This window comes from Nannobrachium achirus, assembly GCF_963921795.1.
Source record: "Nannobrachium achirus genome assembly, chromosome: 11".
Taxonomy (NCBI): domain Eukaryota; kingdom Metazoa; phylum Chordata; class Actinopteri; order Myctophiformes; family Myctophidae; genus Nannobrachium; species Nannobrachium achirus.
In genome coordinates, this window is record NC_137820.1 from 42,613,258 (window position 1) to 42,637,118 (window position 23,861).

At 40.8% G+C, this 23,861-nt stretch overlaps 2 protein-coding genes across 2 annotated transcripts; one reads left to right on the top strand and one right to left on the bottom strand.

Moving 5' to 3' along the window:
* tnnt3a (troponin T type 3a (skeletal, fast)) lies at nucleotides 1-10,778 on the top strand (the record flags this gene model as incomplete). The annotated part of the gene is made up of 13 exons (XM_080737088.1): nucleotides 1-20; nucleotides 163-167; nucleotides 1,752-1,943; nucleotides 3,367-3,384; nucleotides 4,534-4,552; nucleotides 4,685-4,724; nucleotides 5,355-5,471; nucleotides 6,010-6,087; nucleotides 6,205-6,315; nucleotides 6,766-6,878; nucleotides 7,107-7,197; nucleotides 8,623-8,663; nucleotides 10,535-10,778. 13 exons carry the CDS (start codon nucleotides 1-3, stop codon nucleotides 10,569-10,571), a joined length of 882 nt encoding a protein of 293 aa, XP_080593214.1. The 3' UTR covers nucleotides 10,572-10,778.
* Nucleotides 10,779-21,234: 10,456 nt separating this feature from the next.
* Nucleotides 21,235-22,897, bottom strand: myod1 (myogenic differentiation 1; the record flags this gene model as incomplete). Its single annotated transcript, XM_080737089.1, has 3 exons — nucleotides 21,235-21,491; nucleotides 21,668-21,752; nucleotides 22,325-22,897. 3 exons carry the CDS (start codon nucleotides 22,895-22,897, stop codon nucleotides 21,235-21,237), a joined length of 915 nt encoding a protein of 304 aa, XP_080593215.1.
* Nucleotides 22,898-23,861: the final 964 nt, after the last annotated feature.

The following is a 23,861-nucleotide window of genomic DNA, read 5'->3' on the forward strand; positions in this document are numbered from 1 at the left end:
ATGTCTGACGCAGAAGATGTGTAAGTGTATAATATTTACATATACTTTTTTTTATCTTGAATTCATCTAAAAAATGCTGAAATGTATCCTTTAACAGTTCATTATTGATGAGTTAGTTTTGACTGTTTTCTAAATATCTCTTTCTTTTTTTTTGTCTTACAGTGGGGGTAAGTACATTATTTATTATTATTACTGATCTTCAAATAGGCTGTAGATACAGTCATCATGCACAATTCTCAATATACAAAAAAATTATATCTCTATATCTATATCTATATCTATCTATATCTCTAAATGTTGCCTAACTGATTTTCCAATCCCCCGTATATAGAATTAAATGGCACTGGATAAATAATTGTTCCAGGTTTGGCTTGACTCCCTGAGATTCAAGATGTTGCCAAATACTGCACTGTTGCAGCACATACACACTGGATGTGAGACAGCTCTCACACTCTATTTCATTGTTGTCGGGTGGAAACCTTGTATGTCCAAAACCGTTCATTTTGTATTCATCATTTTAAAAACTATTTAAAACAGTGAAAATAGCTGATCTACAAGCACACAAAGCCTCGCACTGCGAGCCGTTGTGTGCTTGTAGATCTGCTATTTTCCCTAGTTTTGTGCGACAGTCTTGCATGATAAAGCAGGGCTTTACTTTTTGAAAAAAACGTACAAATTTGAAACGGAGATACAAGGTTTATGCCCGACAGTGATGATTTGCATGGATGCAGGCACTGGCGTTGACAACAGCACAGTGTCATTTTGTCAAGTGTAAACTGTCTTGAACGATGAATTAAGATGCGCTGGTCTGCTGCCCACACGGTCCTGCTAATCTGTGGCACTGCAACTGCACAGGTCTCCTTAGCTGAACTTTGATATGAGAAGGAATTGTACTAAAGCTATCCTAGCCATGATGATACTTTAGTCAATTCACTTGCAATATACTTACAGAAATGTGAACACTCATCAGTTGAGGAGGACTGTATTCAGAATGCTTAGCATGGATACCAGCTGCACCCACATTTTTGCAGTGTTATTCTGCAGCAAATTGGGTACAGATGAGATCTTTTGATCATGTTATTTTGCTCCTTTCTTTTTTTTCCGACCAAAATGAAGAGTTCGATGGTAAGAAATCAACTTGCAAACTTCAGATGATAACGTTCATGTCATCTATAATAACTAATTTGTCGGTCACTATCCTTCATCGTGACTGTTAAATATCTTAAATAATAGTCTTTGTGGCATGCCAGTCAACACTAACTCTAGAAAATAAAAGATAACGGAAAGAAAAAAACAACAAAAGTACAGGCTATAATGTATAGTCTCTCTCTCTCCTTATGTGTTGATGTGCCACTGCATATGGTCAGTTGATGTAGCAATCCTGCCATCTTTTAAAGACAAATCTTGTTTTCATAGCAACCCTCAGCATAGCCATTCCAGTCAAAACAGTCCATCATAAATGTCCATCACTCATTTTGACCTTTTCCTCCCTTTTTAACCTGCTTGCTCTCTCATTCGCTTTAGTGCCGCCTGGTGGCCATTTCTGTGAAACAACTTGCTCTCTTAGCAAAATAAACCCATCTCATCTCTTCTTCCTTATCAGTTCTACTGACTCACAACCCCCAAACCCCCCTTCCCTCCTTCCCCAACTCTTCATACTCTTTATCCCTCATGCTTTCATTAACCCTTTCATCGCCCTTCCTCTCCCTGGTTCACGCGCTGCCTGCATGATGTTGTGGTGGTCGGTGCAGCCGTGGAGGAGGTAGTAGAGGAGGAAGTTGAGGTGGCCCCTGAGGCGGCCCCAGAGCCTGAGCCTGAGGCTGCCCCAGAGCCCGAGCCCGAGCCTGAGCCCGAGGCTGAGCCAGAGCCTGAGCCAGAGCCAGAGCCAGAGCCAGAGCCAGAACCAGTGGTAGAGCCAGAGCCTCAGCCAGAGGCTGTTGAAGGTATGTTGGCACGATGGGGGGGTATTCCTCTTATCTCACCATCCTCTCCAGCAGCAACAGCACCATCTGCTCCAAGCAGACAGAAATCCTTAAACCCATTGAGACCCGATGCCTTCTAAACCAGTAGTTCTTTCAACATTTTACAAAGTTGATTAAAAAAGAATTGTATATTATATAAAAATAATAGCAGATATATCAAGATCACAGCGTGGCACGAAGTGACTCTTAAGTCTGCTATTGCCAACGCTAAAACCTTTAAAAATGACAACCTTTCCTGGTTTTAATGGGTTGACCAACCACACCTCCACTCTTCTATACCCTATCTACTAATCTTTACCTTCCCTTCACTGCCTGGCCATATTAAAGATGGCTGACGGTAATGTTTCTCTCGACAACAACAAATGATTTCAAAGCTGTTTCAAAGCGCCAAGTCTTTTTTTTCTAACTTGAGATGCACTGCTAACCTGAAAGCTGAATCGTGCTGAATGTATATTGAGTTCCAAATCTGACATTTGATTAGGAAATGCAGATGTTTTTGAAATTTGCTTTTCATAAATGAACTCAAAATGCATGTCTGCCAACATTTGCCAAAAATAAATATTTTTCAGCAACTTTAACAGCAACTAATTTGGTGTTAAAGTTTGTGTGCTGCTGTCATACAATTAAAATTGTGACTGTAATTGGGCTTCCATTTTTATTGGACCAAAACGAAAGTGATTTTAAAGGCACTCGTTGGATGCACATTTAATTTGTCACTTTTGATATCTGATGTCAATCATTCAGTGTTAAGTGTCTTTCCCACCGGGCACGATAAAGATAACTATAACGATATGTCGGCGTTCACATCAATTATGTTGGTGTTATCGTTGTGGTGGACGCTACCATCCACTTGAATTGAGAGTGATTTTTAAAACGATATCTTTATCTTTATCGTGCCTGATGGGAATGACACTTAAATGATGTCAGTGTATCAAAGGCTTGCTTATGTTATCATTAACCATTACAATGCCTGTTTCCTTATAAAGGAGACAAGAAAACTGCTATGCTCCAAAGATAATTTTGCTAGCAAGGAAATTAAGGCTTTGGAGTATGATCTTTTTGTTTGTCTCTTCTAAATGGACACAACTGTTCCATAATAGAAGAACGATACTTTGATGAGCCATTGACAATTTCAAATATAAAGCACAGAATGCCAATTTAAACATCTAATTTTCTATTCCTCATTGATATGTAACGACTACATTATCTCTATTATTACTTTAAAATCCTTGTTTCATCAAAGTATCATTGATCAAACACTGAAGAGGGACTAGCACTAAAGCTATAGAGAGCGCTAGAGAAGAAACCATAGCGAATGTGCAGCTCTCGCTGCCATGCTAATGCTTTTCATTCTGCTCTTATTTTCAATGCTTGCTGCATGCAGAGGCCGTTGAAGAGGAAGGTATGTTGATTAAAACTTGGATGGATTTGGTGTGATTCATTCTGGTTTGGACGGACTCTGTTGAGTCTGTTGTTTCTGGTCTGTATTGTGGTGAGGAGGGAAATATCTGCTCTGCTGGACACAAAATGTCTGTCCAAAATTATACCGTCTGTTATTTGGCTACACTTTGCAGTCAAATTACCACAATAGGATATTGATACATTTATTTAGTTAGTAGTTTCCAAAGGAATTTAGTTTGACAAAAGCGGAGAAGAAGGGTGAAAGAATAATGCTAACAATTCCTGCTCCGCGCCTATGCCGTAGTAGCGCTGCCGCGCCAATAACCACAAGAAAGCTCTCCCTCTCATGACTTATTGCTTAACTATACTATACACTTTGCATGGCATGGTGTCACCAAAACGTGTTCCAAAATAGAAATATGTTACCTTGCCTGCGAAGCAGGCTTTGGGGTCAAGCCAAAAACATGATACAAACAACTTTTTTCTTGTTGTTTTTTTACCCCCCTTTTTTGTATTTCCTAACCTTCAGCAGTGACACTCAACATTTTAACCACTCGACGCACAAACATTTTCAAAACTTTTCCAAATTATTTCGGAAAAGTTTTGAGAATCTTTGAAAATGTTCACCTATAATGACATGCACCGAACAGGGATGCCAGGGTGACAGTGGCCAGTGGTTAACAGTAACATGAACGTCATGTGTAGTGTACTACACGAAGCAAACTTTAATTTGAAATAAGTAAGCTGATCTGTTTTGACCGTACTGAACATGAAACAGTACTGCCCCCAGTTACAATAACGGCCACACCACAGTTTCAAGATGTTATTCTAAATGTCATATTTGCTCGCGTAGAACCGTTTGTCTGGTAGTCTATGTAATAATATGTGAAGTTTTGATGTTTGTTGATTTTTCTAACCCTAAACTTTCAATTGAAAGCCCAGGCAACAATTTGTATTCATCCACTCACTTTAACATCCTGTGTTTAACTTATAGTTGCACTACAGCAACAGACATCTGGATTTTTACATTGTGACATTCACACCAAGACATTCTTGCCTGGAAAATAAACGATTTGCTTCAAACAATCTATTGTGCATCTCTAACCCAGTAACGTGTACTTGTTCCCCTTCTTCATTTCTTAATAAACAGAGGAGAAGCCTAAGTTCAAGTAAGTCACCTTCTCATGTAACCACGAATTGAAATGATTTCTCCCACACATTTCAATCTGATGTCATTTCCATTACCACTGCTTTCATGAATGTAATCATGGTGAGACATCGATATATTTCATTTCCCATAGAGCCCCTAAGATTCCCGATGGTGACGCAGTCAACTTCGATGTGAGTAGACCTCAGACTGGGCCATTCACCTTATTCTTGGCCCTACTCCAGGGCGGCGCCTTTGAGTTATTCTCTGTGTGCCGCTTCACTCAATATATGTTCACTTCCTCCCTAGTAGGCTACTGCAGGCGTATTGAAGCCAGCTAATAAGCAGTGTTGCCAACATTTCAAGAAAATCAAGCAGCCAGATCTATGAAAACAAGCCCTCTATTTGAAAATAGACTCTCTACAAGCTCACAACGTGTCACATCACGACACGTTGTGAGGTCCTTGACATGAAAAAACATTAGCAAGCCTGAATAAGCAACTACACTTTAGAAACAAGCCCAACAACCTGCAACCACCAATAGATACAAGTGACTTTACAGAAAAACAACCCCAAAGTCGCTTATAATAAACAGACATGGCAACACTGGTAAGCACAAAGTCCCTCACGAAACCCCTTGATATGAGGCCCCTTTCCATGTTAGAGCGGAAACGATGGCCGTGGCCAGGAATAAGGTGAATATTACTGAATCCTGTGTTTTCCAAATAAACTGGATTTGTCTGGGATCTTTCTGGGCCTTGATGGTGGTGATGGTGTGTGTATGTGTCTGTGGTTTACATCCTCTGTTCTGTCGACCCCTACAGGACATCGCCAAGAAGCGCATGGGAAAGGACCTGCAGGAGCTGCAGGGCCTGATCGATGCTCACTTTGAGTGCAGGAAGAAGGAGGAGGAGGAGCTGATCGCTCTCAAGGAGAGAATTGTGAGTTTCAGTTGTTGTGTCACTCTGTGAGTGTGAATCAAAGGATTCACAGATCTACGAGCTCTTTCAAGCTTGTATATCAGCTGTTTTTGATACATTTGTTTGACCCTATGTAGTATGATCAAGTAGGGTGTAAATTTTATAAGTAAAAAAACAAAAAAAAGTTAGAATATGGAGATAAGAGGTTTTTGCCTGGCAGCAACAATATCTAGTTGTGTCACTCTGGGAGTGTGAAAAATTGGTTAAATTAACATTAAGAATGTCGCAGTGCATCAGTGATTTTCTCTGCAGTGTTACAGTATCTTAGGTTATTATAGCTGGTAAAAAAAAAGTATATAGATATATATAGAGAGAAAGAAAATAGAAACAACCCAAAATGTGAATATTCTGAGAACATAATGTGGCAAAACAAAATATATACTACCGGTACTAAGATTTCCTGAGTAATAAAACTAACTCAGAGTGGAGACACACTCCATGTTGTTTGTGGCTCTGGTTCTGATTCTGTGGGTTGCACCACTTTACTGTGTGTCTGCAGGAGAAGCGTAGGGCAGAGAGAGCTGAGCAGCAGAGAATCCGTGCCGAGAAGGACAAGGAGCGTCAAGCCAGACGTGAGGTACGTGTCATTCTGTGCCATCGCCAGCTGCTTGCACTAAGCGACTCGGTGTTCTTGTCTTAATTCAGACTGATGTTGTGCTGACCCTGTGTGTATGTGTGTGTTTCCTGAATACAGGAGGAGAGGCGCCAGAGGGAGGAGGCTGATTCCCAGAAGAAGGCTATTGAGGACGCCAAGAAGAAGTCCGCGCTGTCCAGCATGGGCAGTGCCAGCAGCCATCTCCAGAAGGTCAGTATCTATCTAAGCAGACATGCTGGAGGCCAGGGGTCGGCAACGTTTTTGACATGTTTTTTTTAATGACGCCACGTCAAAACGTACTAATATTTACAACTGATTTGGATTACCCATATATACATAACCTTTTTTCCTTCTTCTTTTCTTTATTTTTGTAAGATATGTCTTTCACGTCAGCCTAGCAATAACTAGCATCAGACTAGCAATAACCCACCTATCTCCCAGACCCCCTCCCCAGTCAGATTTAGGAGTTTGAATGAATATAGAATTATGTGCAGGATGTAATCTGTATATTGATGCGAGACTTAATTTGACTAACATGTATTTGAATATTTAAAAGAAAAAACCTCTCTCACACACTTATGCCAGTGTGCCAGTGATCACCCTCCCCTAAGGTTGCGTTCCATGCAGAACGTTGCTTTAACATAACCCCTCTTTCCACAGGCCGACTCGAAGAGAGGTGGAAAGAAAGAGACTGAGAGGGAGAAGAAGAAGAAGATCTTGGCAGCTAGACGCAAGCAGGTCAACGTTGACCATCTCAATGAGGACAAGCTGAAGTAAGTGATGTGATTATTGGTTACTTATACCAATGTAATTACTGTCTCACATAGGTTATGTTATTTAGATTAGTTTGTTGCTTCAGTTCAAATGCTAAGAATGTTATTTAGATATTTAGACAGCTAGGTTTGAAGTTAACCCGGTAGGCCTATTCTAGTTTCTTTGAAGCACTAAGCATACATTAAGACATTTTTTACTTACATGATGGCATTTGGGTTCTCCTCCAGGGAAAAGATCAAGGAGCTGCACGAATGGATGGTCCAGTTGGAATCTGAGAAGTTCGACCACATGGAGAGGCAGAAGAGGCAGAAGTATGAGGTGGGTGTCCGTCCAAGGTGCTGCACAAAGATAAAACAGCAATAATACCATTAACATATCATAATGTTATGGTGTGTTGTACAATGTATATGCTTCCATTATATATCTCATGTTGGAAACATATCGTCTGTCGGGTGGAAACCTCATTATGTCCAAAACTACTTTACAGGATTAAAAAAAGTTAAAACTAGAAGGAAAAAGCTCGAAATGCATCGCTTCTGTATCTGCTGCTTTTGATACGTTTGTGTCAAGTAGGCGGCGTTAATTGAATTTCAGTTTGGAGATAAGAGGTTTCTGCCCGACAGCAACGAGATCCAAGATCACATTTTGTACCCTTTGTATAATCTTATTGTTTTCTTCCAATTTCATGAGCTGAGCCAATATGGCTGGCTCTGTAAAACCATCCTCCAAACGTTTGAGGTGTTCCTGAGTTTTGTTCCAAGTGGACTTGACCTGGCGATGATGAGGATGGTAATGGTTGCCTAGTCACAGGATGGGACATCTAGAATCATGGAGGACCTCCACCCGGATCTAATTGCTAAATGTTTCACCATAGATTGATTGATAGACTATACAGTACATGTCTTTCTTTCTTTCATTTCATTTAATTTCATTTCTTTCTCTCTTTCTTTCTTTCTGATTCACCACCTAAACCCTCAGGGGTCTATACGAGGGTCTTTTCTGTTATTGTGGGGAAAGCATTCGCTGAAAATAGCCGATCGACAAGCTCACAACGCATCACAGCGTGACACGTTGTGAGCTTCTCAATCGACAATTTTCTGCAAATGCTTTCCCATCATACGGATGCTAGGGATTAAGTAATAAACAAACTGTTACAAAAGGTTTAAAATATATGTTTCTTGTCCACGTGGTAACACCCACAGTGCTCTGTGTGTTGAGATGTGAACGGTAGCTTATGAACATGGTACATAACGCTTTGATGTCCTTCAGGTGACAACCCTGCGTAAGAGAGTGGAGGAGCTCAGTAAATAGTAAGTAAAGAGGAGCAGGTGGTTCACGTGCACAGCTCACTCCGCTGCAGTGCATGACGCTCTGCCGCTCGCAGCATGAACGCGAATGGAGCAAAAACACCGGAGGACCCAGGAGCAAAGCGCTGCATCTAACCTCTTCTTGCATCCTTTGATTTCTCCCTCCCTGGCATTCTGGGAAACCAAGTTTGGCAGAACAACAAAGACCACTAAAGTTCAGTACGTCTTAGAAGTCATAAAATATTTGACAGGACCTACTATCATATTCAGGAAATCTCTATATTACTGTTTCACGTCCACACTTGGTTTCCCATGAGGCCTTCAGCTATAGCCACTAGCACAGGGAGCTGCTTCCACCCCCAGAAAGGAGAGCCGGGCTCCTGCCAGGTAAAGCTTCAGCGCGGCCGTGTTAAATACGCTGCTGTGTTGTTTCCAGGTCGTCACACTGAGGAAACGCATTGATGAGATGGCGAAGCAGTAAGTATTGTAGCCTGGAACCTGTAGGTATCAGACTAGGGCTGGGCGATATGGACAATATCAAATATCACAATATTTCATATATCAAATGAACCTCGACGTTGATATTATTGTGATGATTATATCGTATTGTGATAATATATACATATTTTCTTTTAATATTCTCAAAAATAGTGGGATGGCAGATCTTTTAAAGTATAAATATGGTTTTGAGTGATTAAAATCAGGAAAAGACAACACTTTTATACATTATTATGATATCCAAAATCCAAGACGATATCTGGTCTCATATCACAATATCGATATAACATTGATATATTGCCCAGTCCTTGTATCGACCCCCACCACCCATTCACCCTCACAGACAGCAGCATGGAAATGCAGTTGTATTTAATGTCATCATTACCTTGCAGTTAGTTAAAGCACCTTTAACTTTACTGTCTCAAGGAAATGATCATTATATCCCACATCCATAACCAGCCAGGACATAACTGTCAATGTCATTCAGGACAGTTCATGTCAGTTTATATCATTTTCATGTCCGTTTGTGGCATAAAATGGCATAACACTCCCCTAGGTGTTGACTCATTCTGACTGGTTCCACACACAAGCAATCTGGAGGTATGAGTCAAACATGTACTGTAATTTAAAAGGAGTAGTTCAACCAAAAAAGTTTTCTTTTTCTATCAATTACAAAACCCAAGAAGCCTTGAATCCATGGAGATGTTTTTGTTGCACTCCTGAGCCAATCATTTGATTCTCCAGTAGGACACTCAATTGAGTCTCCTACTGTCCGATCATCCGGTCATCAAATAATTGGCTTAGGAATGCGACAAAAACAAGAAAATCACCCATGAAGTCAAGGCTTGGGTTTTGTAATTGATAGAAAATAAGTACATTTTTGGGTGAACTACTCCTTTAAGACCCAACTAAGTATACACCGCATTTGTAATGATCCACCATGTAGGCCCACTGTCCACATAGCAAAGGGTTTACTCTTGAAGCCAACATCCACTTTAGGATCATGTGGAGAGACACAATCCATAGACTATAACTTTCCCATACACTAACACCACCACCAGAAGGGATTTATAGGCCTATAATCTGACTCAAGATGGATGAGACTTTGGAATATCTGGATGACAACAAAGAGGTACAGTAACTCAACTGTCCTCTGTCTTTTTGCATCACAATCGTGTTCGGTGATGTGAACGAGTTCTAGATCTGTAGTCTACATAGTTTATGTTGTATTGTGTTGTGTGTCACGTTGTCATCTGTTCATGAGCAAAGTAAATACATGAAAAGAGCCCAGCCTGACTAAAATGGCAGTTTGATCTTAATTTGCAATGCAGTCATTGCTGTATCAACATCACACCTTATCATATGTTTCTTTGCTCTCTGGTACGTTGCCTTTCTCCTAATGTCTTTGTTGTGTTGTGTGTCATGACGTGTCACAAAAGAAGAATTGGTTTTCCTCTACTATCTGAGCAAATATTCCATGAATCTTTAAATGAATGTTGATAATGAGCAATTTGACACCATTATTTGCCCACCATCAATAGCATAGTGCTAGATAATGGTCAATGATTCATGGAATAATTTGGTCTCCTCTTATCCCCTCATCTTTACTCTGTTTCCATCTTAAAAGGTAAGTCAGTGATGCATGTTGGACGCAGAAGTTAATCTGCCCCCATAATCTCTTTTGGAGTGGTTTTGTGTGATTTGATTTGATGGTTGATATATTCTAACCTAAACCGTGGTGACATCAACTCTGACATCAATCTCTTCAGATATTCATTCCTAATACAACGATGAGTTCAGTCTGCAACAGATCTCACTCGTTTCTTCTTCTTCTTTTTTACGCATTGTAGCAGCAAGAAGGGAGCTGCCACCCGCCGCAGAAAGTAGACGCCGTCATAACTGCCTGGAAGCCAAAATTACCATCGTAACTGTTGCCGGACACACGCCTAACAAGTTGCAACGCACACTATATGGCAAAGGTGTTGGATCAGACACAAGTACCACTGAGCCATTGCCTTTTGTTTCACTCAAGTTTGTGTTACATCCCCTAAGGAGCCATTAGCATGCTGTTGTAGGAATATCCGCCCATCCCCGCTTCGCCTTGGGCTGTTGTTGGTTCTCAAATATTTTTGTAAATAAATAAAGTGTGACACTTCAAGCCATGTCTGTAGATCTGTTATTATTATTACAACCTTTAATAAAGATCTATATTTCTACTACTAGACTTGTAATTCTAAAGTCATTTGTTCAACACTGTTTACATTGTAAATGTGGTTTTAAGTAATATTTTGGGGGGTCAAACACTTTATTTTTCTTAAACAGTTAAAGCTCACATACTCTGATAATAACTGATATAAAGTATTTGTTCAGTAACAATGGGTCTCCAAATCTCCTCATCTCTTTAATAAACAGACATTTCCAGGTGGGTTACCAATTTCATCCAATGAGGAGAGAGCAGCAATGCTCATTTCTTTGTGTCATCACTGTATGAGTTCTCTCTCCTGATTGGATAAAATTGGAATCCTGACCTGGGAAAGTATTTTCGGTTTACTAAAGAGCTGGAGAGACCCCTGTTACTGAACAAAGACTAGCAATGATTACTATCAGAATATAGAACTCTTATTTTAACAAAAATATCCCTTAGAGCACCTTTAATTTTGAGGTAATTTTAATGATAAAATATCTTAATTTAAGGCTTAAACAGTTGCTTCATTTTAATTTCGAGGCTGAAATTAATAGCAATACACTGGTTTTCAAGGGACTGTTGAAAATGTATTTTTACATACGTAAATCTTCTCTTCTGGGGGTCCCTGGCACAACCTTTACAGATGGTGGTCCGTGGTCCATGGCTCTTCATGCACTTCTTCTTCTTTTTCCTCCCCACATCTTAATTTGTATTTATCGTTGCTGTAGTAGACCAAACATGACATATACAGTACATTCTTACAATTTAATAATTCGTGGACAGAGTCCTTTGCTTTCAATTCTGCTGGAGTACGTGTAGTATGTGTTGACGTTCTTTATTGGGAATAACCCCTTGAGATGAACCATCTCGTTTTCAAGGGGATCCACAAGTTACTACTAGAATAGCCTACATAAAAATACATATCTGTAGAGAACAGAGCAAACAAAACAAAACAAAAAATGCTACAGCACAAAACTAAATTAAGAATGAACAAGACAAATCAAACATCAACCAGGGGGAACACAAAACATAGCCTACAACAATACACAGAGCACATACAGTAGGCCTGAAACTTGCATCAATGATCTGTTATAGGCCTACTGTTAATTAGCGAAAGCCTGAACAGGTAATCATCTCAAGGTGAGAGGACATCAGTTTTAAATAGTTGAAAAGAGGTTATTGACCGATGACCGAATATGAATAGGAAGATTGTTCCAATCAGAAGGAGCTGTAAAACTAAAGTTTTTTTTGTTTGTTTTTTGCAAATTGATTTAGAGCCATTAGTTGGAACTTTAAAATAAGTCTATGTACACAGTGTCTCAGTTAAGGTGTAAGGGTCCACACATTGTTTGAGATATTGTGAATAATTAAAATGAATAGGCCTACATTTGAAAATAAACTGTAACCAGTGAGTGCTACTGTCTTCTTACTGTTGGAGATGGCAAGTTAATGTTTTCATACATGGTGCAATAATGAGTCATAAATAGTAGCCTAGGCTAGACTCCTCCTACCTTCTGTTCAATCAGAAGGCAGGAGGAGCCTGGTTATCATATGGACAGCCAAGAGCAAATCTGCATAATATAAACGGTTGAATAGTGTGTTGTTAAGTGGAAGAAGGTTAGATTTAGCCTCGGTGCAGTATGATAGACTACATCAGCGTAATCCATAAATTGAAGAATCAGTTTCTTTCTAACTGAAAGTAGGCTATGCTTGATCTCTGATCTGCTGAGAGAAGTCATATTTCATCAATGCTTGTTAAAGTTGTACCATGTAACTTTTTTTATAAAACAAATCTTAAAATTGTCCTAACTGTTAAATCGCTAAAGTTTTAGAACACCCACTCCGTTATTTTCAGCTTCTGAAGCCTTCTCTTTATATGTTTTCTTCTTAGCAGTGACAGGGGCGGGATTTCGCGCCAAAATGACGTAATCTGCATCATCTGTATACGTTGTGTATACGTTGCCCAATCACATCGCCGATCATGCACACATGGTACACTACCGGCCAATCACAGCTTATCTGCTCTGGTCTCCAGGAAGCGCCTCCGCTTGGCTACAGTGTTTACCATGGTGAAGGATTTTAACCTCTTAATCCACAAATCCTGGCCAGAAAATTACTTCTACCATGCGTTCTACCCCTCCACGGATTACTATCGGTCGCGGTGGTTTGCGGCGCCGCTCCGGTGGTCCGCGGCGGTGGTCCGCGACGACTCCGGCCGAAAAACGGCCGAAAAAAGCAATACCGCTACTGATCACTAGTTGAGCAACTTACACAGTATAGCTTTAACATGTAGTCCTGTTTGAATTTAGTCATTTTGATATGCTAATATAACTTACATGATGTCACTTACCACCGTTATCCAAAACATTTCAGCCATGATTGAACTGCAACTCTGCAAGTGTAGCATACATGAATATTTCAAGACATCATGATTCATGACCACAACCTCAACGGCAGGCCCATGTGACTGTTTGCCAGATCTGCCTGTGCCCCTCCCTTGCTCTGCTCCATCTGATTGCCCTCACCTGTGAGGCCCTCTGCTCCATCTGATTGCCCTCACCTGTGAGGTCCAGCTGAGCCTGGTTTGGTGACAAGCTGCTGGTAAATATAGTAGGGTCTCAAACCAAGGTTCTGTGACCATCCTCTGGCAAGGATGTTTTGATGATTGATTTGACCTCTATGGACCCTTTATAAAAGATTTAGCTCCCAGGTCCCTCGCAAAAATCCCAGGCTTTTTAGCTAGAAGCCGCTAGAGTTGGTGTCCCATTAACTTTACATTACAGGGAAAAAAAGCAAAAAATGTATCTGCTTTAAGTAACATATGAGGGGTCAAACTAGGGGGTTTTCATGATTCTAAATCCATTGCAAACATCTGTTTTGCATAAAAAACATTCATTGGGCTAAAACGGCCCCCACAGAAGTGTGAAAAGTGATGACTCATCACTTTTCATCACTAAACCATAGTCTTGTGGGCTGTTTTTTAGCCTAAGGAATGTTTTTTGTGCAAAACAGATGCTTCTAATGGATTCAGAATCATGAGAAACCCCTAGTTTGACCCCTCATATGTTACTTAAAACAGATATATTTTTTAGCTTTTTTTCCCTGTAATGTAAAGTCAATGGGACACCAACTCTTGCGGCTTCTAGCAAAAAAGCCTGGGATTTTTGCGAGGGACCTGGGAGCTAAATCTTTTATAAAGGGTCCATAGAGGTCAAATCAATCATCAAAACATCCTTGCCAGAGGATGGTCACAGAACCTTGGTTTGAGACCCTACTAATAGTCCAGTTTTATGTCCAAACATGAAAGGTTCGTTCAAATTTTCAGGGGATTTTGAAAACTTTATATTTTTGGAAACTTCAGAGTATAACAAATCAGAAAATCCATGATTCCATTTGCAAAATCCGTTTTTGGCAGCTGCTGAAAGTGTGTCTCATTCACTTATACACTATACTATAAAGGAAAAATATACCCCAAAATAATCTGCTTTAAGTAGCATGAAGGGGTGAAACTGGGGGTTTTTAATGATTCTGAATCCAATGAAAGCATTTTGTTTTGCATGAAAAACATTCCTTGGGCTAAAAATGGATGATCACTTTTCAGAGTTTCGTGGGGGCTGTTTTTAGCCCAAGGAATGCTTGCAATGGATTCACAATCATTAAAACCCCCCTAGTTTGACCCCTCACATGCTACTTGAAGCTTTTTTGGGGTCCATTTGGTTCCATTTGTACACGGTACCTGCCGAGCAACTTGGCTACTGGTAGCTAAAGATTGAACAGAGGCTATGCTTAAGACACTGTTTTAGGATATGTAACAACAGTTACTGAGGATATGCTCACAATATGGACCAGAACCTGACATTATATAAAATGCAAAAAAAAAAAAAAGCATCAAGGACAGGAAATCTTTTCCAGCGTTCTATCTCTCGGGTGCTGCTCTGGGTGTGTCTAGGGAGGGAACAAAATCCCCCCCTGAGCACTGTTATCAGTCTGCTGTTTGACCGCTAGGTGGCACCATTGGCCACTATAGGCCTAGTCACCAGTCAAAATCAAAACAGCATTTTATTTTTGAGCGGTGGTCACAACGCTCCTATACGTGGCCGTGTGTGTGGGTATGTATGTCTGTCTGTCTCCGTGTCCGTAGCCTGCAGTAACCTTTTCTGACCACACATGTTAAGGGAGGGGCGCTGTTGCACACACACACACACACACACACACACACACACACACACACACACACACACACACACACACACACACACACACACACACACACACCACCGCTCAGTTCACACGAGTGATTTTTTAAATGCAAGTAAAAATGTATGTTTTGTTTGAACAATATAGCTGAATAAATATTAAATGGTAAAATACATAAATAAGAAATAAAGGCCTAAAGCATTAATGATTAAGCATTAATGATTAATCTAACATAGTCCATAAAGAATAAGTAATGTAATTAAGTAGAGGGTTGGGTGATATGGACATTGATAAAACAATTGGACAGTTATTTTTTTTTATTTTTTTAACAGGACCAACCCTCAGTGCAGTACGCACAACTTAATGACCAGACCCCCTATCTCATACATGGGCAACTGGCAGCCCGGGGGCCACATGCGGCCCCCACCTTCGCTTAATGCGGCCCGCAGGTTAATACCGGAATACTGATATATTACTGATTTCAGCTGTTACAATTCCAAACATGACCTGCTTTAATTGCGTCAGCTTAATGACTAGTAGTATTAAAATGTATTTTTTTTATGTCCAATGTATTTGTATTTAAGTTCATAAAGTTAACATGAGTATGTAACTAAATGTGTTTGAAATGAAATCAAATAAATGTTACATTTCACGATTCCAATTAGAAAAATAAAAAAATAATCAGGATTCCAATTCAAAAGAAGCAAAATAGCAGATCTGCGATGTGTTTTGAGCTTGTAGATCTGCCATTTTTGCTTCTTTTGTATGAGATACTAGAATGACGCAGGACACAGCAATATGCAATGTGGCCCTCTAGAGTGAAGGTGGAAATATAGTGGCCCTCGCCATCATCAAAGTTGCCCACCCCTGCCCTATCTGATACTTCAGTGTTATTGACACCAGACCAGCCCTACGGCTATCCAGGGCAAGTGTTAATGTTTATTCAAATGCTGCCCCGGGAGAAGGACCACGGCTGGAGCCATGAGATGAAGGTGCTGGTGACCCTGTACTGGCCGCCCTCTGGGTGTCCTACATGGTGACAGGAGATGCCTATGGCATGCCACTCTCCACCGCCTGCAGGATCATCCACAAGGTGTTGGAGGAGATGATGACGGGGGTCTTCCACCGTGTCATCCATTTCCCCACCCCCGAGGAGATGGTGCAGGTGGGGGCCGGGTTTGCATGGGCAACTGGAAATTACGCATTCCGCCATGCTGCTGGTGCCATCGATGGGTGTCATGTCCGCATCGTCCCCCCTAAAATGACACAGAAAAAGTGTTACGTAGACAAAACGTTTCCCCTTCCTGGTGCTGCAGGTTATCTGTGATGCAGATGGCAGGTTTTTGGACATTTAGGTCGGACAACCTGGCACTGTCCACGATGCCCTTGTCATGAGAAGGTCACCGTTCTTTAAACAGGCCCTGTATCCTCCAGCAGGGTACGTCCTGTTGGGGGATGGAGGGTATCCCTGCTTGCAGCAGCCGGTGGCTCTCATGACGCCGCACCGTAAGCCTCTAGCAGGTAAGAACGCTCTTACTCTGCCATATAAAAACACAGAGTACTTTGGTGACTTTGAAATACACAATAGATTTACAAAGTACATTTTGCTTCACAGGCAGAGTCCAGGCAAGGTACAACAGGCACCACGCTAGTGGTAGAAACATTGAGCGTACCTTTGGCCATTTGAAGACCCGCTGGCGTTCAATCTTCCTGTCTCTGGAGATCAGGCCCATCTTTGCGCCCAAGGTGCTGCATGCTGCATCCTGTGTGGATATGTGTGACAGCAGGAGATATCCTGGAGGAACACCCGGGCCCTGCTGGTGAGGATGGCGTGGATGGTGCAGACGGCCAGGAGGGGGACCTGTGTGGGAACGCTGTCAGATACCGAATGAGGTTTCTGCTTAGACGAGTTCCCTGCATGTCTCAGGCACGGTCTACATTGTAGACCACACATGGACCACCACCTTCACTTAATTCAAAAAACGAACATTAAGTTGCATTTAATTTAAGCAGTATCTTGTTTTGTTTGTGGTGTATATTGATTTATGTACATTTTATGTTATGTTTTGTGAGTGTCTGCCTGTGCGCTCTGGGCATCTGTGGTGCAGGACACTATAATAAAAAAATATTCCTATCTGCAAATGGCATATGAGCATACTTCAGTCCACAAGTTTACTGACTAGTATTAGAAATGTATTTCTTTATGTCCAATGTATTTAAGTTCATAAAGTTAACATAGCAAGTATAACTAAATACATAGTTAAATAATGTCAAAAGTAGCAAAAACTGATTTACAAGCTCAAAACGTGTCCCACTGCACTTATGTAATGCGTTTAAATACGGCTATGAGGTTTCTGCCCACAAAAGGGGGTCCCAAATTCATTTTGCGAGGAGCTGAAAACATTTCCTACATAAAACCTTAATCGTAACAGTTTTATGAGCAATTTATGTTGCTGTATAGTGGTGCTCAAATCCTATCATGTCAAGGACACCCAAAATGATATGGCCAAGGACCCCCCAGAATGTTTACTTCAGAATATAAAAGATTATAAATATTTGCATATTTAATTTCAAGATCTTTCTAAAATAGCAGAGCTACAAGCTCAATAGTGCTGCTAAAAGTGACATGGCAGATATGCTATAAGCTTATTATCTGCTATTTTTTTAACAGCCAAAGTCATCAACTACATCTTGTCCACAAGCTTCTCAAATAGAGAGGTATCGTTCAGCACGCTGTGCAGCTGCCTTTTCCCTCTCCTCCTCTTTGCTGCTCCTGTATGTGCCTCTCCTCATCACGGTCCCCTTGGTCCCTCAGGAACTCCCTTTGGAGTAATGGTTAAGATATTGGACTTTCGCGTGGGAGACCCGTGTTCGAAACCGGGTGGGGAGGTTCGGATCACCTCCGTTACATTGGTGCCGTGACCCGGATCCGGGCTTCCCAGTAGGAGGAGGTCAAAAGGGGGTGAGTGTGGTGGAGAGAGTTGCAGCCCCAGCCTGAAGCCTCAAAAGTCTAGTATCTGCTCTCATTCCATAGGGCTGTCCCTTTGGAGTAATGGTTAAGATATTGGACATTCACGTGGGAGACCCGGGTTTGAAACCGGGTGGGGAGGTTCGGATCACCTCCGTTACATACATATGCCTATTTTATCACTGGCCCACAGGGGCCCTTGGGGGTTGTGGGTCCTCAGAGACAGAGTCACTGTTTGATTGTAATTAACGTTTTTTAATGTATTGATATTTAATGTCCAACAATAGACATTTTCTATGGGATGGTAGGGAAGCTGAGAGGGAGGCATAGGTCGGAGGAGCACTTGTAACCCTTTACATTTGTATTAGGCCTATAATGATAATATTGCAATTTGCACAATGACCATACATGTCATTTAGCATTTCTTATGTTTTTTTTAAATATAAAAGATTATTGAATAGGTCTAAGTCTACCTACTTTTTTCTATTTATATGCATTCAATGTATTCATGTTGATGTAGCCTATCACCCTGTATTGATGTTGATGTATTATTGTAAATCGCTCTGGATTAAGAGCGTCTGCCAAATGCCTAAATTGTAATATTGACTTGGAGATAATATTATCTCTAAGTCCACCTCTGTACTTTTTGTCATGCTTCTACCATCTTTCCTCTTTCTAAACTGCCTCCTATTGTCTTTTGAATGATTGGGAAAACCAGAGACTCCCTGCCTAGTGAACTGTTCTTTACATTTAAACCACTTGATGGCGCCACTTCCTCGATTATTGTCTTCTATTCATGTCTACGAGAACTAGATGACCTGAAGGTCATAGTAAATTGTGTTAGTGTTACTGGGGAGAGAACTGAAATAATCCTGCCTGGTGCCTGTCTTGACGGCGCAGTTGTCTTCATACAGGCTTATTATGTTAATAATTGCATAATGTCAAAGCCTACAAAACACAAAGAACAACCTCAAAAGGAGTATCTAGGCTAATAACTGATATAGGTTTCTTACTTATTATTATAGATGATTTGTAACAACATGGTAACTTGTGTTTTATTGTTTAATTTATTTCTGTTTTCTATTTTGATGGTGTTATTTGTGTTACTTGTATCCAGTGGTGTAAAGTAACTAAGTACATTTACTTAAGTACAATTTTGAGGTATTTGTACTTTACTTGAGTATTTTACAATTTCCAATACTTTTACTTCTACACTAGATCTCGGATCCAAATATTGTACTTTTACTCTATTTATTTGGAAACTTTAGTTACTAGTTACTTTGCAGATATAAATTATAATATTATAAAACATACCACTTTAGCCCTACTATTTTATACCTAGGCTATTTGTAAAATATGTGAGTAGGCCTATAGCCTACTTTTTCCACCACTGCTTGTATATACCTATACATTTACTGCACCTTGTAAACCTTGTTTTTTGAAAGGCGCTATATAAATAAAGTGCATTATTATACTATTAGGATTAGTCTATTATAATAATTATTATTATTGTATTAGGCCTATTATATAATCATTACAAAAATTGTATTAGAGCATTACATAATAATTATCATCTCTGTCAGGTGGAAACCTCACATATCCAAAACTGTTACCTTTATTTTCATTTTGTGTGACACGATGATCAATAGTCATTACCAATAAGGCATTCGTTTACAAAAAACGTTTATATGTCAGGGACCCCCAAAATGATATAGACCTACATTTGGCCGTGGACTCCCATCTCCCAAATATTTTGTGCCAGGAATCCAGGATCAGGGACTTCCAGAAGCAAAGCTTTTAGTTAAATAAGGCTATATAGGCTATTCAAAGAGCAGATATTACGTGGAGACCCAATGCTATATTGCATTTGCCCAGCATTTTGTACGATTAAATAATAGGCCTATATTCTATGTAGGCTAATGATCGCGGATTCGCGGTTGTGCAGCCTACCGTTGTTATTATGAAAGCTTGCCCTGAATACCCTCTTCTTATTTTTCTTATTTTTCTTTTTACAGTAAAACAATATAATGGAACGAACAAATATATTAAAATAGGCTAGTTCAACTTATAGCCTTTAATGTATAACGTGTTTATCCTGCAAAGACAAAACTAACATTCTGGCTTTCGATAATTAATTCATCGTCTTGCAAAATATGATAATAGTCTATCAAGAACTCAAGTTCATATTGTTCCATAAATATTGCAGGTTATCGCCTATAAGCCTATACTTTTTCAGAATTAGAAGCTCATTAACAAAACAATGCAATGACATGCAGTTATAGTTGCTAAAATATTGATAGAATTTCGGGTTTGGAAAATGGTGTTTACACTAGTCTATAGGCCTATAGGCATACAGTAAAATCCACGTGTTTTAACCCAAAGCACATTTTCACAAATTATTCGGCAATCTGATTGTAGGCTAGCCTACTTCATGAAAAAAACATGAGGATGGATACAAAATATATATAGAAAAAAGATATACAATTTAAATGGTTCTGCAACTTCTGCTACAAAAACACCCCTAGGCTATACAGTGCATGCAGAATAAATAATGAGGCATGTATTTGTATAAATAGCCAAGTTCATTTATTCGTTATAATAACTTTCACTCATTTTTAGATGTATAAATATAAAGTTTACCATTTCTCACAACAAACACACAGAATAGACAAGGAAACATTTAAATACAAATATTAATACTTTTCGTCGCGCGTTGTAACAAATCAGCTCTTATTTACACATGTACAAAAACAATAAATGGTCCGCCGTCCTTATATGAAAATGAGAATGAAATAGTAGTAGTAGCCTAAATGCTAACTTTTTTTCTTTACACTTCAGAAAACCCCCAAAATGGTCTTTTTCTCTACGTTTACATAGCATGTCTATTTGAGAATTTAATTAAAAAAAACGTGACTTCTTCGTTCGCAATGCATGACATAATGGAGTAGGCCTCGTAGTTGGAGGAATGTGCCGATTTCATTTGGCCAAAATTAACCCTCCTATCTTCAGTAAAAAAATAAAAATAATGAAAAAAATCATTCGATCCGCCGCTGGCTGGACTTCGGGCACGTTTTTCTATTTTATTCTTTTCTCGCTCAACTGGATCCTCTGCAGAAGAATAGTAGAAAAATAATAATAATAATTGTCCAGTTTTTTTCTTAATAAGTGTCCCTTCTTCTCAGTTCAACTCGTCGTGGCTCTCAGAGAACCTGGTAGATGGCCGGGGCCCGGGGGCAGTTGGTGGGTGAGGGCACGGAGGGCCCGCTGCTCTCCCCCAGCACGGAGCCTGTCTGCGGGGAGCAGGGCTCGCTGCCGCCGCTGCTGCCCTCCGAGGAGCCGCAGGAGCCGTCCTGCGGGGCCGCCAGCAGCACTGTGGAATCCGTGGAGATCCTCTCCACGATGCTCGATAGACAGTCCAGGCTGGAGATCACTGAGCTCTTGTTGTCGCTTTTGGCACCTGCTTTTAAAAAAAACACACACAAAAAAGAGACGGGACGTGTTAGAGAAAAACACGGATCTTATGGTGTTGAAGCAGCCATATATAGGCTGCTACACACACACACAAAATGACAATTTGTTGATAAAAAATGAGTGGAATGGAGTGAGCGAGCTGGCGAGGAGGTTCTTTCTTACCATTTGGCGTCTCAGCGAAATACGAGCTGTCATAACTGCTTCTTCTGGCTGATGACGACGTGCATGTTGGGCCATTAAAATCCATCTGGAGAGAGAAACATATGATTGAGTTTAGATACATTTTTTTCTTTTTAGTTTGCATTCAACCCGAATCCATATGACAATAGGCCTAATTAATACAAGTAGGTCTATGTAAAAACGCAAGCAATTTGAATGAAGAAAACTTCATTCAAACTTCTAGAGACTACAACATTGCAGCCATCTGCTATAGCCTAAAAACTTGGGGTTGGTTAATTGGTTAAATTCCAATTAGTCAAATGAATGAACACATAGACCTACTTTAATAAATCGTAGGCCGTTTATTTTTTTATTCTGTTTTTGGACTGTCTTACAATGATATTATTTGCATAGTAGACTACTGTTGTATTTGTCTGTCATTTCATGTTGTATTGAACTGAGTAGTACAACCTACAAAGGGACCTCAATTTGCTTTCAACATCTTTCTTGTGGTGATCCTTTATAGTTGAACTTGTATCAGTGAACTGTATAGTGTCATGTAGCCTACATTTTCTTATGCAAACTTCTAATAAAGTATTCAACCAACCAATCCATCAAATCCTATAATAAACAGCTATAACAACAACAGCAACAACTCACCATCCCATCGGAGCAGTTGGACCGGGGGCTGGACGCGTCCGAGTCCCCGCTGTAGTGCTCCAGCGCCGGGTAGTAGCCGTCGTCCTGACCGCCGCGCAGCAGCGCCTGCAGCGACTCGATGTAGCTGATGGCGTTGCGCAGGATCTCCACCTTGGGCAGCCGCTGGTTGGGGTTGGCGGACGTGCAGCGCTTCAGCGTCTCGAAGGCGTCATTGACCTTGCTCAGCCGCCGCCGCTCACGCATGGTCGCCGCCTTCCTGCGGTCGGCGTTGGTGGTCTTGCGCTTGCACGCCTTGCACGCCCACAGCAGGCACCTGCCGGCCTGGTGGTGGCCGCTGGGCGCCCGGACGTGCTCGTCCTCGTTGTGGATGCCGTGGTGGCCGCTGGGGTGGTGGTGGTGGCCGTGGGCGCTGTCGCCGTCGCCGCCCCCGCCGCCGGCGGCCTTCAGGAGGCCAACATGGACCAGCCGGGGGTCCAGGTCCTCGAAGAAGTGCATGTCGCTCGTGTTGAAGCACGGGTCGTCGTAGAAGTCATCGGCGGAGGTGATGGGGAAGGAAATATCCGACAACTCCATGTTTCACTGATGATAAAAAAATGGTAATAGCAAAACAATGCGAAAAATCCCACCTCCAACTTTTGTAACAAAGTAGCCTAACAGTTGTCAAATGTCCAGAGAAAAAAGAAAAAGAAAGAAAGCTTGGGGGCAAAAGAAAGTATAATATTAAGATCCTTGAGCAGCTACACTACAACACACAAACTACAATAATGATGGGTAGTTACTAAGAGGAATGTAGTTGTGCTTTTTTCCACAACTTTGTCTATTTGTGCTGCTGCACCCCTTTAGGTACCTGTTGCTGATGATGGGACCCCAGCACGCTTATATGTTTGGGCTGAGTAGAAGGGGGCGTTGCTCTGCTTTCTGACAGCTCACAGCTCTGACCAATGGGCTGCCATGGGCGCACAGGGAGGGGTTTTTACAACTTCACGGCAATTAGTGTACAATTACCCCTAACTGTCTGTGGGCAATAATATAATGTAAAGAGAGCAGGACTGCCTCGAATTAGAACAACACAACATAAATAGAACAATACTGTGAGTCATGGTGATGACTAATACACATCTACACTACACATTCAAATTATAGCCTTTAAAATGAGAAATAAATGGTATAAAGTATAGACTATACGAATTCAATCATAGCTGTGTGGTGTGGGAAGACAGAGGCCTACACAATGTTCGTTTGTCTTAAAATAATTGCAAGGTAGGATGTGTTTGTTGTTTTCTTGTTTGTTTTTTAACAATAGCAGCTGTATGCCAAAAGCCTGCTGGTAGGTGTGGGCCTGTTGTCCAGCCCTGAGTGTGAAAACAGGGCATAGGCCTACAGCTGAAAATACAGGGATTAAACAATGATGGTTTGGATTATTATTTGATACAGATCTTAATTTATTTTCATTTACTTTGAAACATCACACTTTCTTGTCTGTTGGTTTCACTTTTATCCAACATTCCCCCTGAAACTGTTGTCTGTAGTAGCCTTG